Source organism: Brachionichthys hirsutus, chromosome 3 (assembly GCF_040956055.1).
Source record: "Brachionichthys hirsutus isolate HB-005 chromosome 3, CSIRO-AGI_Bhir_v1, whole genome shotgun sequence".
NCBI classification, from domain to species: domain Eukaryota; kingdom Metazoa; phylum Chordata; class Actinopteri; order Lophiiformes; family Brachionichthyidae; genus Brachionichthys; species Brachionichthys hirsutus.
Genome location: NC_090899.1, coordinates 5230857 through 5257856, shown reverse-complemented (window position 1 = coordinate 5257856; position 27000 = coordinate 5230857). Strand labels below are relative to the sequence as shown.

At 44.9% G+C, this 27000-nt stretch overlaps 3 protein-coding genes across 3 annotated transcripts; 2 read left to right on the top strand and 1 right to left on the bottom strand.

The window, feature by feature from the left end:
* The first annotated feature begins 3895 nt into the window (after positions 1–3895).
* ttyh1 (tweety family member 1) lies at positions 3896–14421 on the top strand. Its single transcript, XM_068760285.1, has 14 exons — positions 3896–4030; positions 5645–5874; positions 7563–7674; positions 7926–8263; positions 8872–8967; positions 9069–9141; positions 10354–10429; positions 10551–10606; positions 10867–10959; positions 11064–11156; positions 11292–11431; positions 12034–12201; positions 13725–13803; positions 14338–14421. Exons 1-14 carry the CDS (start codon positions 3896–3898, stop codon positions 14419–14421), a joined length of 1773 nt encoding a protein of 590 aa, XP_068616386.1.
* A 2686-nt stretch (positions 14422–17107) lies between these two features.
* Positions 17108–18790, bottom strand: josd2 (Josephin domain containing 2). The gene is made up of 5 exons (XM_068760388.1): positions 18744–18790; positions 18383–18511; positions 17921–18046; positions 17331–17525; positions 17108–17219 (listed from the first exon to the last, which is right to left on the bottom strand). Exons 2-5 carry the CDS (start codon positions 18502–18504, stop codon positions 17108–17110), a joined length of 555 nt encoding a protein of 184 aa, XP_068616489.1. The 5' UTR covers positions 18505–18511; positions 18744–18790.
* A 1599-nt stretch (positions 18791–20389) lies between these two features.
* Positions 20390–22570, top strand: ube2s (ubiquitin-conjugating enzyme E2S). Its single transcript, XM_068757989.1, has 4 exons — positions 20390–20410; positions 20659–20806; positions 21919–22109; positions 22202–22570. Exons 1-4 carry the CDS (start codon positions 20390–20392, stop codon positions 22568–22570), a joined length of 729 nt encoding a protein of 242 aa, XP_068614090.1.
* The last annotated feature ends 4430 nt before the right edge of the window (positions 22571–27000 follow it).

The following is a 27000-nucleotide window of genomic DNA, read 5'->3' as shown; positions in this document are numbered from 1 at the left end:
CATTTCCGTCTCTTCCTACCAGATGCTCTCACCAACACCATCCGTGGTCCGTGTGAGTCAGTGGGCATGCTATGTGGCTCTGTTTGCTCGCATTATCTCCCCGCCTCCCTTCCCCCCACTCTCTTTTCAGTGACACAGAAAGATGAACGCCGCTCCCCCCCTCCCTCTTTGGTCGCTCGCTCCTGCCCCTCTTTTCACCAAAGGCGGACAAACACCACAATCTTTTTTTTACTGTGTCCTGCTGTGTGTTGCCAATAACTACAATTCTTCAGCGTCTCTATCAGCGTCCTCTCATCACTTCTGGTCTCTGGGCTCTTGTTGCATTGTCCTCCATCCTCCTCGTCCCCGAATCAGAGCTGATTCAGTCCTGCAGCCTCCACTGAAAAGTGGCTTAGCCTAAAAATCCATTCCATGCCCTCCCTCTGTATTCACTGTTCCCTCCATCTCTCTCCCTCCCTCCGTTTTCTCTCAGCATCACTCCCTGGGAACCCACTTTTTTTTTTTTTACCCCGCTCAGTATTTTCTGTTGCTTTTCCCTGCATCTCCCCCCTCCCCTTATTCATCTATGGGTGCTTATAAGCGCCTCTTACTCCAATGTAATGTGCATCTCTACCTCTCATTAGCACCTCGACACATCGCAGGAGCTCATTGTTTTTGCATCCAACATGTGAGTGATTTTGAAAGAAGAGATCTCTGTCTGTTATTGTCACGATTGGCTGACGGCGTTTGTGTTCTGCCTTTCCGTAATCCGGTCAGGGTGCAGTGTGGCGGTCTGGACGGAGATTGGTCAGGTTCATGTGGGGAGTGCATGCATGTTGGGGGGGGGGGGGGTTGGCATCAGGAGAGTGCCTCTGGTGTCTCGGTATGAACGAGTGAGGGGTTAGACCCCCATTAATCCCTGTTACCATAGCAATCATCTTTGGGCAATATCGTGTTGCTGCAGTTGTAAAGTCATTCGTGTGTTAAGCTATGAAGGGCTACGATGCAACGATAAAGGGTCCCTGAGGGCTTGTCTCCTCAATCTTAATCTCTCTCTCTCTCTCTCTCTCTCTCGCTCTCCCTGAGAGCTCGCCTCCCATCCATCAACACAAGCACCTCTCCACTGACACCAGGCAACCTGACAATCATTGCCAATTTAACATTTCAGTAACTGCAAGGCTGACTGGCTATTATTGGTTCCCTGTTTTAGTCTCCTTTCCGAGCATGTCTCCAAGCCATTTGTTTTTTTTTTTGTCCAAGATAATGTTTTTTCAAGAGCATCGAGCGTTGACGGCTGGCAGTCTGCCTCTTTGAGTGGGTGAATATTTCACGGACACCGGCAGAGAGAATTACAGAGGAGACAGAAGCCTCCCAACGCGAACGACAGAGGTAGGAGAACGATTTCCTCTCTTTGAAAATGGCTTAATCCTTTGATGCGGTTGCAGAGATTTATCACCAGTCGTGCAAAATGTCATGTAAATGCTGATTATAAGTGCTCTGTAATGGAATGGAATCACACCTATGAATCTCTCCGACAGACATTTGCAGAATAAGTAAACGGTCGGGTGACGCTTTAATAATTTATCTGCATCCAGTTATTTTCCACCCAGTTGTAGTTTCATCTGTGTCATATCGTCTTTAAATGCTATTTGCTCAACCTGCAGATGAAGGTGCTTTTACAGGCAGTTTGGTTGCTTGCTTTTTGTCACCATCAACTTGTCACGCCGGACTCTTGCACAAATCAGAGCACCGATTCGCTCCCGCTCGCTGATGCGAGCCGCTTTACCTTTGGTCAGCTGCACTTACTTTGAAAGTTTATTGTTTGCGCGAGGCATTCATTTTGTAAATGGATTTTGAATTTCAAATTGAGAATATTTATCATCTTTTCCTTTCCACGCAGCGGGTGATGCTGGATGTGAATTTCTTCCTCCCGGCTGATGTGGCTGTGATGCGTTCTCATAAATTACGCTCATTAAGGTTGTTGTTAAGAGACAGTTATAGTTGTAATGTGAATCATGATGGTTTTTACGAGGCAGATTGGACATGCGCATCCTTTCATTAGTGAAGGGCCTCCACTAATTACGCTGCATCTTCTTTCAGTTGAACTGAAAAGATGAAGGTGGAGGTAGATGAGTCTAGTTTGCTGTGAATAATCCAATTGAGTTCTTTTTCGGCGGTGTTGACTGAACGCAACAGAAGACTCCTATTTTAAAGTTTAAAATGTTTCGCCTGCGTTGGCTTGTCTGACTTTTAGCAACGTAACTCCAAAAGTTCTCGATGGATCTTGATGAAATGTCCAGGAAATATTAGGAATCTTTCCAGGGGCAGTTGTTTACATTTTGGTGATGATCCACAAGAGATGCCGGATTCTGGATCACTTTGAAAGTTTTGCCGACATTGCAGTCAATGGCGCTTCAAAATTTGTTCCTCCATATCTTGGTTGATTATTGACCGATGCTTATGTAATTTGACATGTAGGGTGGGGCCCTCTATCTAAACCACCTAATTTCATCTGGATCCGATCCAGAATGGAGAGAGGGAAAAATATTTAATTTGACATTGAAAATTCAGATGACGGTAGATATATAGTGATCAGGAATGCATGAATGCACGAGAGCACAGCGTGCGATCTGTGTGCTCTACTGATGCACTGTGGAATCTCTCTGTTTTAGCCCTCATGTTCAGTTTTAATAAAGGAAATTGAGCGCTGGCGCCGGTTCGATTTGTGACGGCTGAGCTGCTGGAACCATTAAGGTGAAGTGGCTCTTTGTAATGGGCTTACAGTGGTCCTGTCTGGCCTGTGGGCCAGCTGTTTCTGTTGGAGGCCTTCACCAACCCAAATCTGAGTGGGCAACTGTCTGACACTGAATGTGAGTCAATTGGGGGGGGGGGGGGGGCAGTGGCATCCTTCAGTGGAGACAATCAGCTGCAATAAAAGATAAAACACAAAGCTTCAGTTCAGGGTCTTTCTGGCATTACTGCAGCTGGTTTGTTTCAAATGCAGAATTTAAATATCAGCGCTGTGACCCTTTGTGTTTGGGCAACAGTCTCCATTGAGCTACTCTAAAGCAGCCCTTTCTAAAACAGTAATTCATCTTAATGAATGAAAGTAATTCAGTCGGTTTCAGAGTCCGTCGGGCTGTTGTCTTGTTATTTAACCCCTCGACTCCTCGCTCTGTCATTGCAATGAAGAATTCTGTATTAGCCAAAACTGACCTTTGTGTTTTTGATGATGTAATAATGTATACGTTTTCTGTTCTTTGCATAATGGTGTCTTGTGTCGGTTCTTCTGTGGCCATATACCCCCCCCCCCTAGATAATCCATGGTTATCCCAGAGCATGTACCGTATGCATGAAGTTAGAGAGAGCGTGTTGTGATCAAGCATTTCTTTGATTGAGTTTATCTGTACTGTGCCAAAGTAACTGTCAAAAAAAGTAATAAATAAAATGCAATCATGAATTTCTAGGGTCAAAATATACATTTTTAAATAGATTCTATACAATCAAATCTTCCAAAAAGATATTCAGTCAAACAATATATGAAAGTTATCACAGTATATGGCACAAGTTTTGTTGAACTCAATCCATTAATAGTTTTTTACATAATGAGGGAAAACATTTTAAAACTCTATTTTCCACAATGTTAACAAAAATGGGAGAAAATGCCTGGTTTACATCTTGACCCCGACCTGACTCAGGCGATCATGAATGATCTCCTTTGCGTCTAGCTGTCAGAGGGGCATGGCGACCGTGGAACCAGCGTTGACCTCGTTATTCTTTCACCTTGGCCACAGGATCAGTCGTCATTTACCCCTTCTTACCCCATTTCCTCCTGTTCTTATTCCACATCCTGGTTGCTGTGACCCCTCTTTCCTCCATCCTGCAGGTTGGAGGCGGGGAACATTGGCAGTAGAAAATGGCTGCCATGACAACAGTGCCCAGCTATACCCCTTCACTATGGGTGAGAGTGTGTCATGCCCTTCCTCGCCTGGACCTCACCATGCAGATGAAGGACAGCATCTTTGTCCCCGACAGCTGGGAGTACCAGCAGGTAACACACACCTTCTGCAGCCACTCGTAACACACTGTAACCGCATGCTGTACACTAGCCGTCCACGCCACGCTGCATAGCCGCGGTAGATCGGTGGCTCCATTTGTAGTTCTAAATAAACAGGGGTACCTTTGTGTAATTGAATAAATGGGTGACAAGCAATTTGTTCAAACTCATGCAATGAATCCCTAAATGTTGCAGCAATCACCAAAACCACGACGATGATATTTACGCCCCTATAAATTACATTTTCATGCCAATTTATTACTGGTAAGAAGTCACCCAAGAGCCCCCTAACTCGTATCCCATCATTGTTCATGGTTATTTCCCACTTGGACCTACACTGCTCTGTATAATAATATATTTTACTATGCATGTCTTTCAAGGTACAAACATTAATAAAGAATAAAAATGCATTAAAAGAAAGGACAGTATACAGTGAAATTAGGGAGGATTTATTGGCCGTTATTAGCATTTCTGATTTAGCACTGATTACCACTGAATTGTAAACCAGGACTTCATTTCAATGAGGCAGTTGGCGAGGAAAGAGCGTAGGAGGGCGGAGGTGGGCTTGGTGGAAATATAGAGCTGGGTGTCATCCGTATAGCGAAGGAAGTGGATGTGGTGTTTATGAAGGATGTGGCTCAGGCGTAGTCCTCCAGCAGCTTTCCAAAGCTGCTATTGTCTGCAATCTGCTTAACTTTGCATTTTGTGCTGCAGCATGCAAAGGTTTCTCCTTCATCAGGCTCCGCTGTACAAAATGCTTCAGCTGGAACGGTTTCACGGCGCATGCTTCGGGACTTCTCTGCAGTTCAACAACGGGGGGGGGGGGGGGGGGGGTATGTGGAGGGGCCCACAAATTATCCTGTAGAACACAAAAGACAAAAGAGAGTCCCCAAGTGCTCCCAGAGAGAGAGGGAATCAGAGAGGGACCGAGAGAGTGAGCAATGCCAGGAGGTTGCTCAACAGAAGACCGGGCAGAGAGAGGAAGCGAGAGATGAGAGTGGGAGTGAGAGAGAGTGGCAGTGAATGCATTTAAGTAGGTCACAGATTATTAATAGAGATTCAGTGGCATGGATGGAAAGAAAAAGATGGGGGAGAGAAAGAGTGGGAGAAAGAGGGTTGGGAGATGGGGAGGGACTTCAAAGAACGGGAGGTGAGATACGTGGAGGAATGGGGAGCGACATCCAGCCGGATGGACGGAGGGTAATACTGTCGATGTGTGTTGGAGGATGTTGACTTCTGAAATCTGAAAGCGTTTGGTGAAATTATTCACATCTATAGATACAAATCAAGGTTGAGTATAAATGACCGAGAACCTCCCAAACCCCCCCCCCCCCCCCCCCTGTTAAATCCTTTATATTATATTTTTTATTTTTTTATATTATATTGTTGATTTCTGATGCAGACAATTTTATATTGTCATCCATTTTTAATCTCCTGCTGCTAATGGGGATGGGCCAGTATGACAAGCGATGGCATTTAACAGGATTAGTTTTGAATGTTGCCCTCTCCAGTTAGTCTGCATGTAACAATGGGATTAAAAGCATCTCTCACATTCACTGACTCATCCCTGATTTCTTCCTCCCGCTCTCCTCCTCCTCCTCCTTTCAGACTCTGCTGGTTCTGTCGAGTTTATCAGCCATCGCTCTCCTTGTCTCCCTCTTGGTGGTTTTTTCCTTCCTCATACACTACTGCTGCTGTCACCGTGGTGACCGGAGTGAAGGATCAGAGGAGGAGGAGGAGGATGAAGATGCAAGCACAGGTCACGGTTACAATGGGAAGAAGGGGCGGGGCATCTGCTGTGTCACATGGGTGGCGGTGGCAGCCGTCACACTCTGCTGGTGAGGAGGAGGAGGCTTCAGACATCATCATCATCATCATCATCATCATCATCACCCACGGAGCGTTTAAACACACCTTTTAACGAAAAGCAACCAGACCAGATGTAACGTGGTATTTCATGTGTTTCCTTTGGACGTAGTAAAACTCGCTGGTTTCCACTGTCTGCTGCTTTTATGTGCGTAGATTATTGTTTTTATTTAGAGAAAACCTTTTATTTCCTGGTTGTAGCTTGATATGTATCATTAAATACGAGATAGATCTTCCCATCTTCCTCTGAAACAAACCAGTGAAGCTTATTTCACCAAGTTTTCACCCCAACGGTCAGTTTCAGCTGAAACCGCAAAAAACGAGATTTGACCTTTTGACAAGTTTCTTTTACTTTTTTAGGTGAAATCTGACACTGAAAAACGAACTAGTTGTCAAATACACATGACGTTTCCTTTCAAAGTGACGCGACGCTGAAAGGTGTGAAGTAATTGAAGCTTACAATGAAATACTGAAATCTTCTCCTTTGCTCCTTTCTGTGTTCAGGAGGCACAGCAACAAGGCCATGAGTCACAAGTATGACTAAAAACCACATTACCACGTGGTTTTTAGTCACTCACAAGTCCAAGAAGTGACACGAGACAGAAAAAAACTAATCGGATGGCAGCTGATAGTCATGTTATAATTCTGTTTGCCCACCACAGGCCTAACACGGCACTGTCCGTGGGCATTTATATGTATGCGGATGATCTCAGCTCGCCCACCTACAGTACGGCCATTTACCCACTGGTGTTGCACCCCCCCGATCTGGTGACCATGCAGTCATCGGGTCAGTAAACAGAAACGCTGCCTGATGTCTGCGCGACACACTCGTGGCTATCACAAGTCACTGAAGGGAAGTTCAGGTGCCTTTTAAATTGAAGCTACAGGCCGCTGTGTGCAACTGAAGTCCCTCCCTCCGCCCTTTCCCATGCGTCTATAGCTTTGCTCCATCACATATCGAGCCGTACGCTGATGCGGTTGATGTCTCCCTCTATGGACCGATGTGCAATGTAATGTGGCCGTTTCCTTGCTGATGCGTGTTTTACAAGCTTTCTGTGCCAGAATTGGTTGGGGGGGGGGGGGGGGGGGGGGAGTGCTGCCGTTAGCCTGGTGAAAGTATTAAACGTGACACCGTGTTTTCCAGATGTTGGCCTTTGGTCACTGACACAGTCATCTGAAACGCAGCGGCATTAGACAGCGCTCACATTTTGAAATGCAAAGCACAGACAGACTCAGACACACATCCCCCCCCCCCCCCTGCTTTCTAATCTGGGTCACATACTTTGTGGGAGATTGGGTCATACCATTCCACTTGGGTTTGTGGGGATTTGACAAACATCTGGCCTGAGCCTTAATCTGAATATATGAATTACAGAACGACTCTATGTTTAACGATTTGAACATTTTCCTTTTTGAAGCTTAACTGCCGTCAGTCAGCTTTATTCCATCATCTGTATATTCACTCCCCTGCGCTCCGCTAGTGGTACGCTCATGCAGAACACGCACGCGCATCCCGTCCGGTCTATCTCCTTGCGTCACGTTCATTTAAAATGGACATACATACTGAATTAAACATCACAGTTGTGCCTCTGCTATCTTTTCTTCTATGTGTATGCACCCTCACGCATTGGTAAGTCTCCTCCTTTCTCTCCCTTGGCAGTGTTGCCATAGGCGTCGGTTTCTATGGCAACAGTGAGGCGAACGATGGGATGTATCAGTTGACCTCGTCTCTTCTCACAGCCAATTATACACTGGCTTCCATCGATCTGTTGGTGAGTGTTTCCCCGTGTGGTCTGCTTGGCACTGTGTGTGTGTGTGTGTGTGTGCGTGTTGAAAAGAAGATAACATATATTATGGAGAATTTTGTGCAAGACAGCGAGATAAATGGACTAAATGAAAAAGCAAAACATTTGCACGCATGTAACATTTCACTGTTAAATGGATTGTATTTGTTTCGGGCCTTTTGACGCCGATTGGCCACGAAGAGCAACCCTCACATTCTTCCTTCCCCCCCTGTCTGTAGATTTCAGATACAATCGCTGGCCTGCAGCTGTCCATCGCTGGCCCTCTGGCCTCAATGGAGGAGCTTTTCACTGGCAGCAAACCCTTCCTCGTCTCGACACGGAACTGCCGGAGGTTATCAGAGAACGTGGCCAACCTCCTCTCCTCCATCTCTTTGGCTCGATTCCGTGTTGACACAAGCTTGGGAAATGACAGCAGGATGAGCGGGGCGTCCATCGTACCTTTAACTCCGGTACCTCCGTCTGTGGCGCCGACAGTGGTGCCTGCCGGCGGTTTGTTACCCAACGCCTTCTCGCCCGGCTGGGCGGCCAACACCTTGATGGTCAATGAGGACTACAGGTGAGGCTGCAATCCAGAGTGGCCTTTATATTGGTGAGACAATATCCATCCGTCAGTCCGTCCGTCTGTCCGTCCATTGTCTTGTAGCAGACACAATCATCTCTTTCACAGTGTTGCTGCAGCCTAGCTCAGCTTGCTATGTTTTTACACTTCTCTGCTATTTTAATTCTGGAAGAATTAAAGAATAAAATACCCCCCCCCCCTCCCCCGATAAGGTGGGAGAGTCTTAATATGATGAAATGAACTCTGTGTAATTCACACATGACCAAACTGTCATGTTGGTGTTTTTCCTTGTATTCTTTTGCTTCCATGCCTTGCCTTTGCGTGTTGCATCATTTCCTGTGTTCTGGGTCTGACCTCTTTTCCCCTCGTTGTCACACCAGAAAAAAATCACTGATTTATAAAAAAAAAAAAAAACACAAAAAAGATGTGTGGGAGCAGCTGAAGGAACAAGGTTCCATCTGTCATTTAAAATGTCGACCGCAAAATGCTCCCATTCTAAGCAACCAAATTAAATGACCTCAAAGTAATAAATACATTCCCATGCATTAGATAATATAATCATACAACTACATAAACACGTAGTGAACACATGTTCCTTGCTTTAGGTGGCTTTCGTATGTGCTGCTGCTGCTGCTTGACCTCATAGTGTGTCTGTTCATCCTGCTGGGACTGGCTAAACAGGCCCGATGGCTGCTCATCCTGTGAGTACACACACACACACACACACACAGTCATAAAGGCTTGTAGCTTGAGACACATACGGGCCGACACTGGATTGATGCTCAGGGTGTCCTCTTCACAGGATGACCGTGCTGGCCTGGCTGGCTCTCTTCCTCAGCTGGGGCTCCTTGGGCTTGGAGACGGCCTCTGTTGTGGTGAGTAGATCCATTAACAGGGGCCAGGGCTGCATGCAAAGAATGGGGAGGACGAAGGACTAATAAACTAGAGAGTGGATTGCACTGTCGCATCGGCTACAGATGAGGAAGATTGACCAAAATCGCATTTGCGAGTGTTTTGCGTGTCTTTTCCTTGCCCTATTGTGGCAAACTGTGAAAAGACCTGCCTCCCAGGGAACGCTGCAGTCGTGGCAGAGGACCAAAAAGGCAGGAAAATAGGCCAGAGATTCAAGATCCAATGCGCATGTGCACAAATGTGTTTGTGAGCAGAGTGCGCGTGTGCATTAGTGTGTGTTTTCTCATGAAGTAAAGATAGAGAATGAGAAGAGGTGCTTTCAATGAGAGCTAGGATGGATGGGATAGGAAGAAAGAGAGGAGTGCATGTAAAGAGGGGAGACTGGCGGGTAACGCATCAGCGCGTCTTCAGCGGTGCGAGGCAGGAAGCTGCAGCGCTACTCCGACTGAGTGTGTGAAGAAGAGGTTACAGTCTGACTGCAGTCCTGTCAGTCATTTTCTCCTTTAATGCTGTTCAGCAGCCAACATGACGTCACAAGTTTGCTGCGATATGCAGGCATGAAAACATGCATGGAAAAGAAGAAGAAGATGAAGTTATGTCTCAGAGAGGGGACATGTCCCTCACTAAGTCCCTCTGTTCTGGGTTTTGTGAGTTTGTCAACAGAGCAAATGGCAGATGTGTTTTTCTTTGCTACTGCCTGCTTTACGAGTCTCAGTATCATGTGGAGCTGGCAGGAGACGTCCCGAGAGCTGCGGGCCCCGACACAGAGCGGCTCTGTCCAGGCAAACAAAGGCCCAGCTGTGGGCTGTTTGCTACGTTTCCCATCCATCGCCGGGCTCTCTGTGCGGCTCCCGCTCCCTCTTCTGGTGGAGAGCGCCCGAGCCGAGCGAGTTCGGGAGTGTGCTATTTCTCTCTTCGGTGCACTCCATTCACGGGTGTGTGTGCGTGTGTGTGTGTGTGTGTGTGTGTGTGTCTGATGAGCTCAAGGATAGAAAACAAGATGTCAGGTTTATCCAGGGCAGAGTGTGATGCACGCAGATCGATATTTGCTGCTGTCAGCTATCTGAGGGCCCAAGTGTGTCAGTCGGTCAGTGTGTCATCTGACGCTTCGCCTACTATTTATTGCCCTGCTCGCCTCTCTCACTTTCTCCATCACTTTTTTTTTTTTTGGCCAGGCTCTCAGCGACTTCTGCTCGGATCCAAACACGTTCATCCTGAACTCCACCCACTTCAACTCTGGTGCCGGTTCAGGTACAGCGTTGCTCTATCCCCACAAAGCGCAGCATGCTTTACCTCCCATCTTATTATGCGTCAGCTTACAAAATGAGTTCAATGATCCCCGATCTTTTCTATTGTGCACTCGACCATCTAGACGTGTTGGATTATTACCTGACCTGCAGCAGGCGCATGAACAGCCCCTTCCAGCAGGTAATGTGACCTCCGTTGGCTCCATCTCCTACGACATTTCAGACATTTAACTGACACAGCTACACTAAGTTAAAGTAAAGCAGCAGTTTGGACCACTTTTTTTTGTCCCTTCTGGGTTAAGGGGGATTCACAGATGCTGTGATGTGTCCTGTCCTTAAACCATTTGCTCTCCATACAACCACTCTCATCGTGCTATTGTTATATCTGGGCAATCATACTCAATTAAAAAGCTCTTAACTGTGCCGACTTGTTGGCTTCAGCTGCTGACCCAGTCACAGAGGGCACTGTCCAACATTCACACACACCTCTCCAGTCTGGAAAGAAATGCTCTCACACAGTTCCCCAAAGCTGAGGTACGTCACCACGAGTTAATATGAAATTACCCCCCCCCCCCCCCCCCCTCCCTTCCGCCGCTTTAAAAAAAAACTCCGTTTTTTTCTTCTTCCCATATTTGCAGAAATCCCTTAGGGAGGTTCAGCAGATACTTAACTCCACGGAGGGTAATTTTCATCAGTTGGTGGCGCTGCTGAACTGCCGGGGTCTGAATAAGGTAACCAGATCTCAAATTATTATCTCATTGAGATCTGGATCTCTTTTTCAAAAGAGCGAAAAGGTGAACAAATACAGTTAAAACCGAAGCAAGCGACAGCTGCGTCTTCATTTGAATATGTCCGCTGTCGTTTAGGACTACATTGACTCTTTGAAAGGCTTGTGCTACGATGGGATGGAGGGACTGCTCTACCTCTCGCTCTACTCGTTCCTCTCTGCTCTGGCCTTCACTGCCATCCTCTGCTCTCTGCCCGGTGCATGGAGGAGCTTCCCCAGGTGAGGCCGAGTGGGAGTGTGTGTGTGTGTGTGCGTGTGTGTGTGTGTGGTGCACGGTGTATAACGACAACTGTTTGCAGGTATTACCTTACAGAAATATTTCTTTACAAATCCAAGTGAACAAGCGATGCACAACATATTTCAAATCATCTCATGACCAAAAAATGATCAATATTCTTTTTTTTTTTAATTCAAAATAAATTTCTTTTGTATGTATATATATTTTAATTTCTTGGCAGACCGAAAAGCAACATTTGTAGATACATAACTCACTCAATCATCGTGCTATCAGTGCGTGTAGATTCTGCACTCATCAATGAAAACAACCTATTTATTAGCTGCTATTTAAAATGACGAGTGATACAAATGTCTTATCATTGAGCCTGGTTTATTTATGGGAGACAACGCACCTTGATCTTGGCTTTAATCCACAATCAGATGATGATTACAAAATGCTGGAGTTTTTTTTTGCATGTCATTGTGATGCAACAGTATTCCTGTGTTTGGTTTCCGCTGCGTTTGATCTGCTGCGTGTTCGGCGGCGTGTTCATCATTTCATTTCTCTGCTCACATCCTGTCTCCTTCTCTTTCATGGACGACAGTGAATCAGAGGAGTACGAAGATTCAGACAGTGAGAGCGAGGACCCCTTCACCTCCCATCAGGCACGTAGACAGACGGCCTCGGGGTCTCAGCGAGGGCCAATGGCCCCCTTCTATAATTACCCGGGGGTCGGGTGGACACCCCCGTTTTCTAGTGCGCCGCCCCTCCCGTGAGTAACGCAGACACACAGACACATAGACAGACAGACAGGCAGGCAGGCAGAATGCCCCACATGTAGGAGGAGGAGGAGGTTGCTGTTAGATACAGTTTTGGCATCAAGCCCCTGTTTCCGTCCTGAGGTCTGTACCTTAGAGCAACTATTTTAAGGACCCCCCCCCCCCCAAATGTAGTGGAACAACACACACAACACACAGAAAGAATACTGGACACATAGTCTCTGTGGTCACAGATTTCCCCCTCAGAGCAGAATCACCATAGCGACACACATAATGGACGTGCAGCACACACACACCTGTGCTTCACACAACGGCAGTGCTCAGTGGAGGCGCATCACAGTCACACACACACACACACACACCTACACACACACACACACACACACACACACACACACGCAGTCAGCCCAAACCCACAGAGCTGTCACTGCCGACAGACACACAGACAGGTCAACGTGGACAACAGTGTAGGCAGAGAAACAGACACAACTCCAGAGGTCTGTCTGTCTGTCTGTCTGTGTGTCTGTCTTATCCGTCTGTCGGGTGTTTCAGGACAGACGGCGTAGGCCGCGCGCTCGTGTCGACAGGTCTCGTCTCAAATGGCGTCCTGTCTCCTAAACGGCAGCGGCCTGCTGCTGCGTTGGGGGGGGGGGGGGGGGGGGGGGGTATAGACGTCGTAAACAGACCGGCGATGTGGGGGCTCAGGTTCACTATGTAGGTAACCCCACCCAAACACCCTCCTGCATCACTCTCACCTGTCTCTTCTCGCCGTGGTGTCAAACCTCTCCGCCTGTCTTCGCTTCCCTCCCTGCTTTTTCTTTTTATTATGCCTCCTTCATCCATTCTCATTCTTCCTTTCTCGTCTTGTTATGTTCCCCCCCCCCCCCCCCCCCCCCACTGGTGTTTCCACACTGAAAGGCTCCAAATTATAAATGACTAATGCTCCAATCAGATCATCTTTCCTTTTCTTTCGATTAACAGACAAATACCAAGGATGTGTTTTTCTTCTACACTAAACTGTCCAGGCTCAGCTCGCACTAGAAACACAGTCCACTCCTCTCAAATGGAAGTGCTGCGGGCCGCTTTTAAAAACTCTCTGGCGTCGGCCACACAGATAAAACAGATTCATTAGTAAAACGGCATTAAAGCTGAAATGGAACTGGCGAGTCAGATTGCAGCTCCAAATGCATGTAATTGCAGATTATTGCATGAATCCTGCAGTGCGTCAGTCTGGAGTGGTCTGTGTGCCTGAGTGCCAGCAGTACAAATACTACCGGTACTACTTTCACTGAGTGCTGTGTTTCTCCACACTATATTTCTAACCGCTCTCTCTCTCTTCCTTTTCTGTTACTTGTGATTGGGTCCTGTCGTCCTGCGGCTCCCGTCCCCTCCGTCTTTCTCAATGTGTCTGATCCCTGTTTCCCCCCCCTCTGTTCTTCATCCCTCCATCCCTCCATGCCTCCTCCTTTCCCTCCCGCTCTCTCTCCTGTCCTTGTCTCTTTCTGTCTCTATACAGGACTCCAAACGTTTCCTCCAATGGCAACCCTGGCTATGAGAGCCTCCCCTTGACTGACAGGCAGTCCCCACCCCCCTCTGTGAGTTCCTCTGTTCTTGTGACATCATCACATTCCGTGCCATTTTATCACTGCTCTTTGTGGACACCCTCACTTTAATCATGAGGAGCAAACGGGCTGACTCGGTGAAGAGGCTTTGACCTCGCAGCATCCGGTGGGCGGGACTTTCATTCTTTCTGGTGCAACTTTTCAAGTTGTCCCAAAACAAGGAGAATTTTGTACATAACTCTGTCACGAACATAATCTCTGAGTGCTTTTTCTATTTTACCGGAATTATCTGATGATTTTTACAGCATCTTATGTCAATGATTATAATTTTAACACTCAGTGTGACCTTGGAAACAGAAGTATGACAAATAAGACATACATTTTCTTTTAATTTAAACTTCAATTATTCAGATTTATATTCATGTTTCTTGGTCAGATGGCATCACCGGCGGTCAATACATTGATCCTCGCAAGCATGAATAATAAATGGGGTTCTCTTCTCTTCTCCTATCTTCTCTCTCTCCCCCCCTCTTCTGTTGCATCCCACCATCTGTTCTGGATGTGCAGTACTCTCCCAGCATGCTGACGGGATATGGAGGAAATCAATCACACCCCAATCCTGCCCTTTCGCGGAACCTGTATTCACGTTGATTATTATTATTTTGTTAGGAAATGTATAGAAAGAAATGTTTAGTTTTCATATGAATGGGCACTTTACTGAAACTAAAAAGAAACTAATCTAAATACAATGAATGCTAAGTGTGAATTTCAAGTGCGTTACGTCAGCACCATTGAACGTCATTATTATTATTATTATTATTATTATTATTATTATTATAAGAAGCACTTAAAAGAAACGGGTCTGAATAGGCCGGTCTAACCAGCAGTGATACTGCTGGTAAAATGTTTGTGCAGTTATGAACCAAGTCCACTTGGTCTAAAGTCCTTCCCCATGTCTGTCCAACCTGTGTAAACTGTGAACAGTGGTGAGGAAATTCAGAATGGATTTGACGTTACTACGTTGTAGTTTTATATTCTTAAATGTCTCAGTAACACCGATTTACTTCAAAAGTTTTTATATAAATATCGTTGTAGAAGAGCACTGGCACGTAGCAACAAAACACATTTCTTTCTGTGAATGGTAATGCAGTTCAATGACTTTTTTTAAAATTGTATTACTTTTATAGGTGTCAAGTCTGTATTTTCCTCGTATTACCCTACGGTATTCTGTATATCTCACTGTCTAAAATATCAGAATAATCATAAACCTTTGCTCTTCAAAAAAAATACTTGAGTGCTATCAAGACATTCTTTTAATAACGGAATAGAAATCCTCCACTGACACGCATGTGGTCAGAGTGGAGAACCATAGATCCCATAGCAGGTACATGGCAATATGATTCTTGCTACTGGTGCTGCAGTGGCGCTACCGTAACTAGCAATAATAACTATGTATAGCTTTGGGTTTCTGAGATCTCTACAATATTTTTTTGTGTGTGTATATCTGGTATAGTATGTTTGAGATTTCATTGAATCCTCTGTCCTCGTCACCTGACCTAGTTAACCCTTGAATTGAGTTTGTATGGTTATCAATGCTCCTTTTGAATGGCATCCTTTTACACTCAAGAGTCTAATATAAATAAAAAATAACTTCAATAACCTCCACCTGGTCTCTGTGTCTCCATCCAATATATCTATATTTATAAAAAAAAAACAGACCCACAATAGATAGACTCAAACTTCAATAAAACAGAAGGTAAACTTTTAATAAAAACAAGCTTCAACATTATGAACTGTAAATTAGTCGCAAATGTGTACTAGAGGCAGTCTTTTGGAAATGCATAGATCAATAGGAGAGACAATACAAACATAAATGCTACATACAGTCCTAGAACCAGTGTTTTTTGCATGTTTGGCTCATTTACAACCATTTAAGGCAATAATCCAACTCCTTGTGATTTTAAATAACGTGTTATTTTCATGTCCTTCACTTTGTGACTGGAGAGATTTGGCACATGGTCCTAAAAGGCAATCCATCAGAATAAAAATCTTGTCTGCTTTTTTTTTTGTCAAGGCTTCAGGATTCAACCGCATTAACACACGTCAAAAATAATGATGTTGACATAAAGAGACAGAACTTGATTGCGAAGGATTATCATCAACCATATTTTCAATCTCTGACAGTTTATATGCTCTAAAGACGTGAGAAGAAAAAAATAGGCTCCCACGAGCATAATTACGCATTTAAAAATATATAAAACTGCTCACTAAACTCTTAAACATCGTAGTAAATGGCCAAAAACATGACAAGACACTTCCAACGCCTCACCTGAGCTGAGCTCAAAAAAGAATTTTGCACTAAACCTTTACACAATTTTATGTAAGGTACATTCTGCCGTTGTGTTAGGAAGCATTACTAAACGCTATAGGTAACTCAAAGTGAAAAAAAAAAGTTGCAAGGTGAGTTAGCTATTCAACCACTGTGAAAAGACTCATGGGACATGTAGTCCCAGTACCGTAGTCCAGCGTTTGAGCAGGCGAAAGGTCATGATTACTTTGTTTTAAACAATCCACTGTATAAAAAAACCTGATTATCATAGACGTCATTCAAAAGAAACTTTCTATATTAGTGAAAGCACCACATTAGAACCACACACTGCATCTACAGGCTGACCAAACATTACCTGAAAACGGTTTTGCATCCAATTTTTCTCATGAACTCGGCTCAGGTGATGTCTTTACATTTACGGTGCCTATATGAACACGCACAACAGCAAACAGTGCAGACAAATCTACATCGGCAGTGCATAGAAGGCTTGCAGCAAAGCGACTCAGGAAAGGACGGTACACTCAGGTGCAGCTTGGTATCGGATGGATTAGTACACGACTGCGTTTTACGCTGAACGCAGGCTGAATTCAGACAGTTTTTCCAAAAATGATTCAGTCAAAAACAGTCCAGTTATTCTTATTGCAGATGTTTTCTTATGCACAAACACAATTTTTCCAACTGCAACACAGTCAATATCCGGTCAACTTGTCCCCGCAGCCTCGATCCACTTAAACTTAGATGCACCGTCCTCAGTGTAAAAACGAAGGTACCAATAGCAGGACAATGCAGGTACATGGGCATTCAGAGCAACACCTGTACAGTCATAGCAGGTCCTCTTAGTAATGAAACTTCCACCTCTGCTTCTCTTTGGATTCCCCATCATATGTCAGTGCATACATACGAAATGTAGATTTAGAGCATTCCCCAAAGAGTTTTCTGTAATGAGGTGTTTTTGTAGTCGGTTTTTCTTTCTCAATGCGATGCGAAGCTATGTCCCGTCCCGAGGCATCACTTCTTGTGATTGTCAGCGTTCAGCCACGAACCATCCTCCTCCACCTCCCGATGGACAACCAGGAGCATTTCCGCCACATCCTCAGAAAGCTGCTCACTGAGAAAAGCGCTGAAAGAGAAACACGGTTTGAATTAGTCTGGGCGCAGACGGAGGTCAGACGAGCACAGAGCAGTGTTCTGACACAAACAGTGAGATAAGCCCCGTGTGAAACACGCTCACCATAGTTCTGCATCTCCCCCAATACAGACGGGGCCCTTCAGTTTGGAGTCGAGGTTGTAGTACTGTCCATTAACTTGTCGAACTGCGAGCCAGTGCCGCCGTCGGAGAGGGAGGTACATAATCCCGAGAGACACTCGGGATGGCACATTGAGAATAAAACCATGGACCTTTGACATGCAAAGGCTCTGAACTGTCCTGTGGGAGACACGTCCAGACACAGATGGAAGAAACATTCTCAGTAATCTGGCGATCAGAGCATTTTCAGGAGCTGCCGTTCTGATGAGCTGTTGCAAAAACAAGAACTAAATCCGACTCACCTAGTATTTCTAGTCTACTGCATGTGCACAAATGGGCTCCTGTCAGTTTACGGCATACCTTTGCTGCCTGATGGTTTGCATTGGGTAATGATTTATTCTATTTACCAATCTCCAATGGAAATAAAAAGAGAAATACAACATCAACCAAAAACCAAAGCCCAGGAACGCAAAATGTTCCCTGAAATACAACATGGCCCGTTTCATCTTTCAATAAAACAAAAAGTGCAGTCAAGTTTCACAAAGTGTGTGTCTCCCACACACACGCACACACACCTGCGTTTGTCCCACCACACCGCAGCCAGTTCCCTGCTCTGCAGCGCCGCCATGATGACGTTGACGTCATAGTTTCCCGTGCCGAACACCGAGCGATGGGGGTTCACCAAGCACTGGGGAGCCAACCTGTGGGGAAGAGCCGAAGGACATTTATAAAGAACATCCACCTTGTATCCGATATAGTCCTGTTTTACGGGAAGGACAGTGAAGATTGAGCTTGAACACAACGAATGGATCTGTCCTTCATTCTAATTAAACCTACTTGTGCACAGACATAAGAACCAAAGTCTCTGTGAAGCAACAAAGCCACAAATGGGGTCACAAGGAGACATATTTGTTTCTCTAGCAACGCCCCGGATGGATTGTTGAATCAATTATTGGCGCTTTCTTGTTGGTTGGTTGGTTGCTAGGCATTGTTCAGTCTACGTAGCCCATCGATCCGTTGTCAAAGCATCACAGTACCGTTTACAGATGTCATCGGCGCTCTCCTTGGTGAACACCCGTCCTTGGAGCACGTTGTTGAGCGCGTGAATCGCGCACAGCTCCAGTCGTTGCTTCTCGTGAAACACTTCTCCTTCGCTCATGCTAGTGCTGAACGTTGCAACGCACAAGCCACACGGCAGATAACAGGTTAACAGGTTAAACATTAACTAGCTCATAGAGAAGTACTAACGCAGTGGAGCTCTCCATTCAAAGCTAACGACACTTTGGAAGTCGTTAGCGACACTAACACTAACAAATCTACGCTGACGGCTAATAATTTGTAAAAGCAACAGTGAATATAGCTGTAGTTGATCGACATTACCCAAACGAGGCTACTGACCTGCTCGGAGAACCCTTCCCAGTTGAAAAGATGCTCGAATCTGACAGCGCGATCCAGAGACCGGAAGTAGATCTGTTGTTTTTGTTGCTCGGCTGACACGCCCATTTACGATATTCACTGATAAACTGGAAAATCAAAAGCTACCAAGGTGTCGATTCTATTGTACTCGTACAAATAAAACAAGCGTATCTTATTGGATACACATTCATCCATTCATTTAAGCCTTAAAAAATAAAACATTTACCGGTAAATATATCAAACGGACTCCTTTCATTACTAGACAGCTTATGTTGACGCGCCCTCTAGTGTTGTGTATGGAGACTGGCGCTAATGATGTCGGCTTTAATTGAAGGATAAACTCATGAAACTATATATTGACAAAATTTGTCGTTGTAATTATGGATAAAAGCTATTAATATAGGTGTAGCTAAGCATGGTTATTGCTAGACATAAATCTCGACTGGGTCGCAGGCCCCCCATCAAATGTCTGCTGCTAAATATAAAAATGTGCTACACAAATTATCCCTGCTATTACTCTCACTTACAGTAATTCTGCTACTGCTGCTAATGCAAAAGAAACAACTACCGATAGCCCTGTTTGTGGAAAAAATATGTTTAATTAATATTGTGGCGTCTACCTTGAGCCAGTCCCAAGCCCGGATAAATGCAGAGGGTTGCTGCAGGTATGGCATCCGGCATAAGACTTAGCCAGAATTAGGCATGCTAGAATAGACAGGACAAGCAGAAAGAGGAATAAGTTCTCTCTCTTGCTTCTGTTTAGAGACAATGTGTAGCGATCCTAGCGAAAGTTTGTTAACTTGGGCATCTTGCTGTGTTTTATGTTATCGACTTTATTTTCTGAACGTCGTGGGAGAAGGCGGGGAATGAGTTTTTCAAATGGTCCAATGGCTGACTAGCATTTGTCATATTTTTGACTCTGTGTGGCTGATTGGACTTCCGGTTGTGACGTAACCAAGACATTGTTTCATTATTGGCTTACGGTTTTTGACGTGTCACGTCTTTTAGATCCCCATTGGTCTGTCGAAACTGTTAAACTGAAGAACATATTTTTGTTCCTGTGTCAACGAAAAGAAGAAAACCACAAACCTGTGAAAGCCGGCTAAGTTTTCATCACAGATCATTTACTTTCACTCGTAACAGAAAAGTGTTCTAAGTATTCAGCCAGACGCCCATCGCATTAGCGGAACCGAGTTTGAAGATGGTAAGTCGGATGGCCGACCCTTTTGCTAAGTGCTAACAGCGGTAGCTGCTAGCTTGTTTCGATCTTTAGCCGTTGCCAGCTTTCGAGATGTTATTTATTTATTTATTGTTTTGTCTAGTTGCTGTTGTCCTTTTGAATTAAGTTAATACAATAGACCACGTGTAATCTAACTAATACAGTTGTTATAATAGAGTACGCTGCTGTGTCGCACAATGTGAAACCATCGAGCAGCCGTATTCTGTTCGAGGCTAAGCTAGCATCGCTAGTGCTAATAGCAATGAAACGCCAGTGTTGATTTAAAGTTGAATAGTTGTTAAAGGAATTCAGAATCACCTTACCACTTCGGCTATCGCGTCTATTTTTCTCCTGATGCCGGATGATCGTAACATTCTCGTTAAACACATTCAGTGAAAACTTCTGTAAGATGTACACAAATACTTTGATGGTGTGACTTTTTAATATACTTTACGGCTCACCCGAAACCTCTACTTCTGGATAATTTGCTATTTTTAATGGTGCAACATGAAGCTACTTGCTAATATGTTTACCGGAGTGCAATAGCATCCCATCTTTGTATGCGGTGACTACATTATATACACCAAAATGACTTGGCACAGCTGCATTTCACAAACTTACATACTTTATATTAGGGCACATCACAAGTTGAATAAACCATCTTTATCTTTTTTACAGAACTCCAATGTGGAGAATTTGCCTCCTCAGGTGCTTCGCTTGGTCTATAAAGAGGTTTCGGCTCTAGCAGCAGACCCTCCAGAGGGAATCAAGATTTATCCCAGTGAGGAAGACATAACGGAGCTCCATACGGCCATTGAAGGACCAGGTAAAGGGATTACGCTGTACTGGTTGGGTTGCGTTGAGACTCGGTTATCTACGTTTATGTGTTTATCGTTAAAGCAAGGCGTGCTTCCTGTAAATTCTAATCTTTTAATATTATATCTATGCTGTTCATGAGTCAGATGACACAGAGAGGTAATTACAGCAGTCCTTAAAATATACTTTATCTGTATATTTATCCCTTAAAAATTCATTTTTGTTGATCCAACAAATTATCCTTCTTTTATTTATCGTATTTTGTCGATAGGGGTCCTTCAATAGACTTAACAAACTATTATTAGATGTTTCATAACTAGTTTATAATTTTTTTTTAAAATCAGACTTATGATAATATGGCCCAATTTGGGTGTTATGTGATGTTACTCCCTCCGCTGAGTTATGTGTTATGTGAGTTATGTGATCACCAGCGTTCATCCGTTAGCAAGATAACTCAAAAGGTTCTGGACGGATCTCGATAACATTTTCAGGGAATGTTGGGAATGTTACCAGGAACAGATGATTAAATGTTAGTGATGATCCAGACGTGATCGGATTCAGAAGGTTGGGAAAGAATGTCACATTTTAACATTGAAAATGAATAATTTAGAACCTTTTTGCTGATGATCCAGATCACCATGTGAGCAGTGTAAATCTAATTGGGAGGGGAATGAGCTGCTCGGTGGAGGTCTGAGCTCTCTGACTGCTTCTCTAGTTGTTGATTAAACAAAACTAGAAAGGGAGTCGGTAGTTTACATTTATTTGCAAGCAAACTGCCCGAAGTTTCTGTATTTTTAGTGGCAACACAGACTCTGCTTTTAAATGTACTTTTTTTGTTATTTTTTAATGAGGATCACACAGAATTTCATGATAAAAAAATCTATTGCAGACATTTTGTACTGCACTTACCATCCAGCTCTCCCCTCCCCCTCCTCGCACTGCTCCCCGCTGTTAGCGCTATTACTGTACACGTATTTATCTGACCGAGTTCTGATAAAGGCGCAGGAAGTCGAACTAGATGCTGTTAGTCGTCCCATTTGCTGCTCTATGCCCATTTTATGGAGCAAGTTTGGCACAGTCGGGACGTACTGTTCATGAAATGAATTCTTTATGGTTTGACAGAGGGAACCCCGTTTGCTGGTGGCGTTTTCCGAATGCGGCTGGTCCTTGGGAAGGACTTCCCTGCGGTTCCACCCAAGGGGTATTTCCTCACCAAGATTTTTCACCCCAACGTGGGTCACAAGGGAGAGATCTGCGTCAACGTGTTGAAGAGGGACTGGAAGGCAGAACTCGGCTTACGACATGTCTTACTTGTAAGAGTGATCGTTGTTCTGCTGTCCCGAGTGTCGACCAGTATTACGGTACCTCCATTAATTGTATATTTCTCTCCTCCGTATTACCCCAGACCATCAAGTGCCTCCTCATCCATCCAAATCCAGAGTCGGCTCTAAACGAAGAAGCCGGCCGTTTGCTATTAGAGGACTATGCAGAATACGAGTCCCGGGCTCGTCTGCTCACAGAAATCCATGCCATTGTTGGGCCCGGTGGGACCTCTGGGGCATCTCAGGACCCTAATGATGGCCCCCAGCCAAAGAAGCATGCAGGTGACCCCACAAAGAGAGCAGGACCCAGTGCAGCGCCTGTGCCAGCAGCTTTGGGGAATGGTGCAAATGGAGCCAGTACCACTAGCAGCAATATTAGCAATAGTAGCAGCACTAGCAACATAGCAGGGAAAAAGAAAGCAGATAAAAAGCGTGCGTTGAGGCGACTTTAATACCTCAGCTACATTTGCAGTGTGTGTGAGTGTTAGTGCGAGAATGTGTACATATAAATATTGGTGTGCTGTTGACATTTGTGTTTCCTCTATTTTCTGACTTTTTACTGCCTTTCCAGGCTGTCCACTTAATTTTCATACCTTCCTTTCTGTCTTGCCACCACTTCTTTCCTGTTGGCATTGCAGGTTTAAATATTTCCGTACTTAGGCGCTACGAGAAATATCTTGTCCTACTTTAAAGGAAAGATGACACCTTCACTGCAGAATTCGTACCATCTGTTGTATTTTACTAGCGCAAATGAATAATGCAGGGTTTGGGTTTCACTGTGCAAAACATGGCCTCAAATGTCTGTCCTTTAACCGAGACACGACCAGTGTCGTCTCACAGTTGCCATCGGCTCGTTTTAAAGTGTTTGGTTTCATAGTAAATGCCGCTGTGACGGTACCGTGTACTGCTCAGCCGAACTCGGTCGTGGGTCGGAACCATGTTTTCACATTGAACTCAGATGAAATAATTGTAACGGTTGCTAAACAATTATGCCAGAATGGGAGAGATGCCATGCAAAATAGTTACACCTTTTTAAACAGCATTTTTCATTTAGTTTTCTGAATGAAATAAGGTGATACGATCTGTTATGTTCTTCATAGACTCTGACACCCCCCCCCCCTTTTTTTTTCCCCTAAAATTGATTCACTGTCCTGTATTTTCAAAAGTTGTTTATCATTGACCTGTTCATATTCAGCTGTCTCTTTGTTGTGTCTGAAGACTTAGATCGGTGGCTTTAAGGGGACAGGGTGGGCTGCCAGACTACTTTATAATAAATGAATAATTTATTCTCTGTATTAAGCATACAGTGGTGTGACTCGGTTAAATTACCCCTGTAAAGTGGAATGTGTTCTCAATTAACCAGCAAGCTGGGGACCTGGGTCTTTCTTCGTGGCCACCTTATACATTTGATAGAATTTGTCTCCCGACTCTGAACAGGCAGGATTTTCTGGGCAGGTTTTCGCTCTGTTCTCAATGCATGCATGCGGGACTACATTTCCCAAGGAAACGCATCAAAGCACTGTGTTAACTGGGATGGAAAAGGTGCCTCTGAAACTCCTGTCATTGTGCAACTGTTGGCTGGATATTTTGTGTCTGCATTTTAAATTATTTAAATTACGGTAATAAAACATTGAAATACTGAAGTGAAATACGAATTGAGTCGTGATTGATTTTTTTTTGGTGGTGCATTCATATGTTTATTTGTTTATTATGGTTAAAATTTTGCAGTGATCGGCTGTGTAACTGATGCTGAGGTGAAGCTTTTCTCGTCCAGTGACGTAGCTCTTAATTTTGTTTATAGTGGTCTCTTGTTCTGCCGTGATGGAATAACTATTATGAGGAAATCAGTAATTGCGTCCGCCCCAGCAAACCAGTGAGTGAAAATGCACCCGGTAGAGCATCGCTGGTCCGTCTAATGAAGGACTCCAGCAGCCTCTGTTGCAAACCTACAGCAGCCCACACACCTGGGCAGAAATAGCAGCCTGCCATGCATGCAGGTAATTATAAGGCCCGTCTTGGGCACCTGAGACTAACCTTTTCAAGCATCCCATAAACCACCTTTTGGATGAGTTTATATCTCCTTCACCACCTGACATTCCCCTCTGTGGATGCCATATCCTCAATTTTTTATTTCATTTATTTTTTAGAGCAAACATTTCTTTAAAATTGTTTGAATTTGAAGTGAAGGAGAAAGCCTGCTGGTGTTTCACAAAAAAAAAAAAAAATCAGATGTTAATCATACATCCTGTAAATCCTCCGTGTGATTCATCATTTTTGTTCACGCATCACAATCGATTCAGTTTGGCTGAAAACCCCCCAAATTTGGCTCCATTCATTAGATCCTGATCTGAAGATGGTGCGGAGGAAACTAACGGTGGAATGAAGCCAATCAAGCGTCGACTTCATCTCATCCGAGCCCCACGGCGCCTCTCCTTCCCTCCTCACATAGATGTCTGACTGCCCCCCAGCCCCCCCCCCCCCCCCCCCCCCCCTAAACGTTACAGAAACGTCTCGCTCGTCTGATGTGGATCTGCGTTTAACTGACAGTTTGGTGCACGCTCCAGAGTTAAAGCTTTTGCACCAATCCTCTCCCCTTCCCCGTTTTCATCGCTTTCATAATTGCCACCAACATAATGACACAGTTGCTGTGGCAACCGTGTCTCTCCTTTTCTCTCGCTCTCTCACACACACACACACACACCGACAGAAAAACACGCTATTTATTGGAGGTCTGCTGATTCTACCTTGAATTTTCTGTGTTTATCCTGTTTTTTTTTATTATAATTTATTTTATAGTCTATATGAACAAATCCCTGGCCCAATATTTCTTTTTGTCATCGCCAGTAAAATGTAGAACCTCGGGGTATAATTCAATTAAAGAGGGAGATGAAATGGAGGGAATAAAGACTCCCTCCACCGGTTGAATCGGCCTAATGACCATCGGCGCCGAACAGAGCCGAGTCTCATCAGCACCAGTCTGCGTGAGCGACCAATCACAGCGCTCCCTCACCCTGCGTGAGGCCAGTCGCATTTCGGCAGCAGAACCCATCTCGCTTGGAAATTATGAAGGGAACGAGTCTCAGTCAGTTTGTAGCTGGTGAAAAGTTAGAATGTTATCTTATTTTTTATAGGACGACACATGCATTTTAGCCAAACCCGAATCACTTCCTCTCCAGGAAAGTTACGCTGTAGATTGGACTGACAGGGAGAGAGAAAAAAAAACCTCGTTATTATTATTTTTTATTTATTTTTACTTGAATCCAAAAAGCATCTCTCTGGGCATTATTTCGTTTTCGTGATTTTTCTTTTTTCTTTATTCTTTCTGGATTAACAGTCCGACCCAAATGTGCGGCACTTTGCAGAAAACGCGGACAATTAAAAACCGATCTGGCAACAGCAGCTCACGCTGATCTGATCCTTCGGCACAATAACAGGCTTGCCATCAGAAAGACGCGGAGACCCAGTGCGCAGGCTCTCTGGTCCAGCATCAAAGCCCTCAGCAACGCTCAGGTAAGACACGACACCGTTCACCTGTCTTCCAGAAATGATCCACCACGCACCGAACGACGCGTTAACATGGCTTGGTAGGCTCATTGCGTGTTTGTGTCAGTATTAAAAACAACAACAACAGTTTTTGTATTTGTCTGGAAGCGGCTACGCTGCATGCAGGCTTTATGCTGCCAACAGATGTTTTAAAACACTTTGATCTACAGCTGCCAGCACACTGCGACATGATGATGATGATGATGATGATGATGATGATGATGATTCCAGGACCACTGATAGCACACATCCAGCCGGACCACACACACCGGCGCGGATACACCCACGCACTTTTAACCTCCTGATACGTGCGCGTCATGTCCAGAACTCGCATTGCTTTATGAACCTTCCCGGTTGATGGATCGCTGTGAATGTTTTCCGTGTCCAAACGCACCCGGGCTGCTGACGCGAAGTCGTTGCGCAGTACAGCAAACGCCGCTCCGCTGCTCGCGTCGCACCTGATTTGCACCAAGATGATTTCGATTAAGGCATATTTAACCCCCCCCCTTCATAGATTCACATTACGGCTCATTTCTCAATCGCGCTTCTGGCACAAAAAGAAGCCATTTTGTGTCATTTCCAACAAACACCTGTTGAAATTGTTGCGCGTTTTGTCATCTGCGCAGCGCAACAGCAGCCCCTCATAAAACTAAGGGCGCAGTTTGGGTCAGTTTGCTTTGACGGCTTTTTATGAACGTTTTGTTCTTCCGCCAGTGGCCAATGAACTCCATGGATGCGTCGTGTTCGTCCACCCTGCAGGTTCCCCGTCGCTGCCCTTCCTCCCTTCTCTGCTGCATCGCTTCACCTGCACATATATCATCCATCACAGCTGAAGATAAGCTTCTCATGCACGCTGATCCACTTTGCTGGATCGATGCACGGATTGCACTGCAGCCGGATTGCTCCTCCATATTTCTGAATTTGAAATCTTGTGCACTTCTAGAAAGCTGTAATCGCACATCTCTCCTGGGGGAGTGGTTTGGACATTTTGGCCATGCAGAATCCTTTAATGAATGGAGTTGGAGCAGAAAACATGGCGATGGAAGTTGAGCAGTGCTCGCAAAGGCGTCGGTGTCATCTTGCAGATGTGACTTCCGACATCTGGGTTCGGCTAATGGGGTATAGAGATTGGAGTTTGCCTCCTTTCTCGTTCACTCGTGGCCCTTTTACGCACACAGACAGAGCTGCAGTGCTATTCTGAGAGAGTTAGCTGCCTCAACCCACGCACAGAATCCGAGAAGCAGAGAAAGGCAGAACGAGAGAGAAGGAGGGAGCAAGCGGAATAAAGGTTTACAGAAAGCCTCTGTTCCTCTGCATGCACGCACACCGAATCCGGCAC

What these genes read in the sequence shown, in the direction of transcription:
- ttyh1 (XM_068760285.1), top strand. Translation starts at nt 3,896, where the DNA reads ATGGCTGCCATGACAACAGTGCCCAGCTATACCCCTTCACTATGGGTG. An exon ending in TGGCTTCCATCGATCTGTTG is followed by an intron (nt 7,675 to 7,925) that starts GTGAGTGTTTCC and finishes CCCTGTCTGTAG; the next exon opens with ATTTCAGATACAATCGCTGG. An exon ending in TCTAGTGCGCCGCCCCTCCC is followed by an intron (nt 12,202 to 13,724) that starts GTGAGTAACGCA and finishes GTCTCTATACAG; the next exon opens with GACTCCAAACGTTTCCTCCA.
- josd2 (XM_068760388.1), bottom strand. Translation starts at nt 18,504, where the DNA reads ATGAGCGAAGGAGAAGTGTTTCACGAGAAGCAACGACTGGAGCTGTGC. An exon ending in GCCGATGACATCTGTAAACG is followed by an intron (nt 18,047 to 18,382) that starts GTACTGTGATGC and finishes TCTTCCCCACAG; the next exon opens with GTTGGCTCCCCAGTGCTTGG. An exon ending in GTGTGGTGGGACAAACGCAG is followed by an intron (nt 17,526 to 17,920) that starts GTGTGTGTGCGT and finishes TGTCTCCCACAG; the next exon opens with GACAGTTCAGAGCCTTTGCA.
- ube2s (XM_068757989.1), top strand. Translation starts at nt 20,390, where the DNA reads ATGTACACAAATACTTTGATG. An exon ending in TGTACACAAATACTTTGATG is followed by an intron (nt 20,411 to 20,658) that starts GTGTGACTTTTT and finishes TCTTTTTTACAG; the next exon opens with AACTCCAATGTGGAGAATTT. An exon ending in TACGGCCATTGAAGGACCAG is followed by an intron (nt 20,807 to 21,918) that starts GTAAAGGGATTA and finishes ATGGTTTGACAG; the next exon opens with AGGGAACCCCGTTTGCTGGT.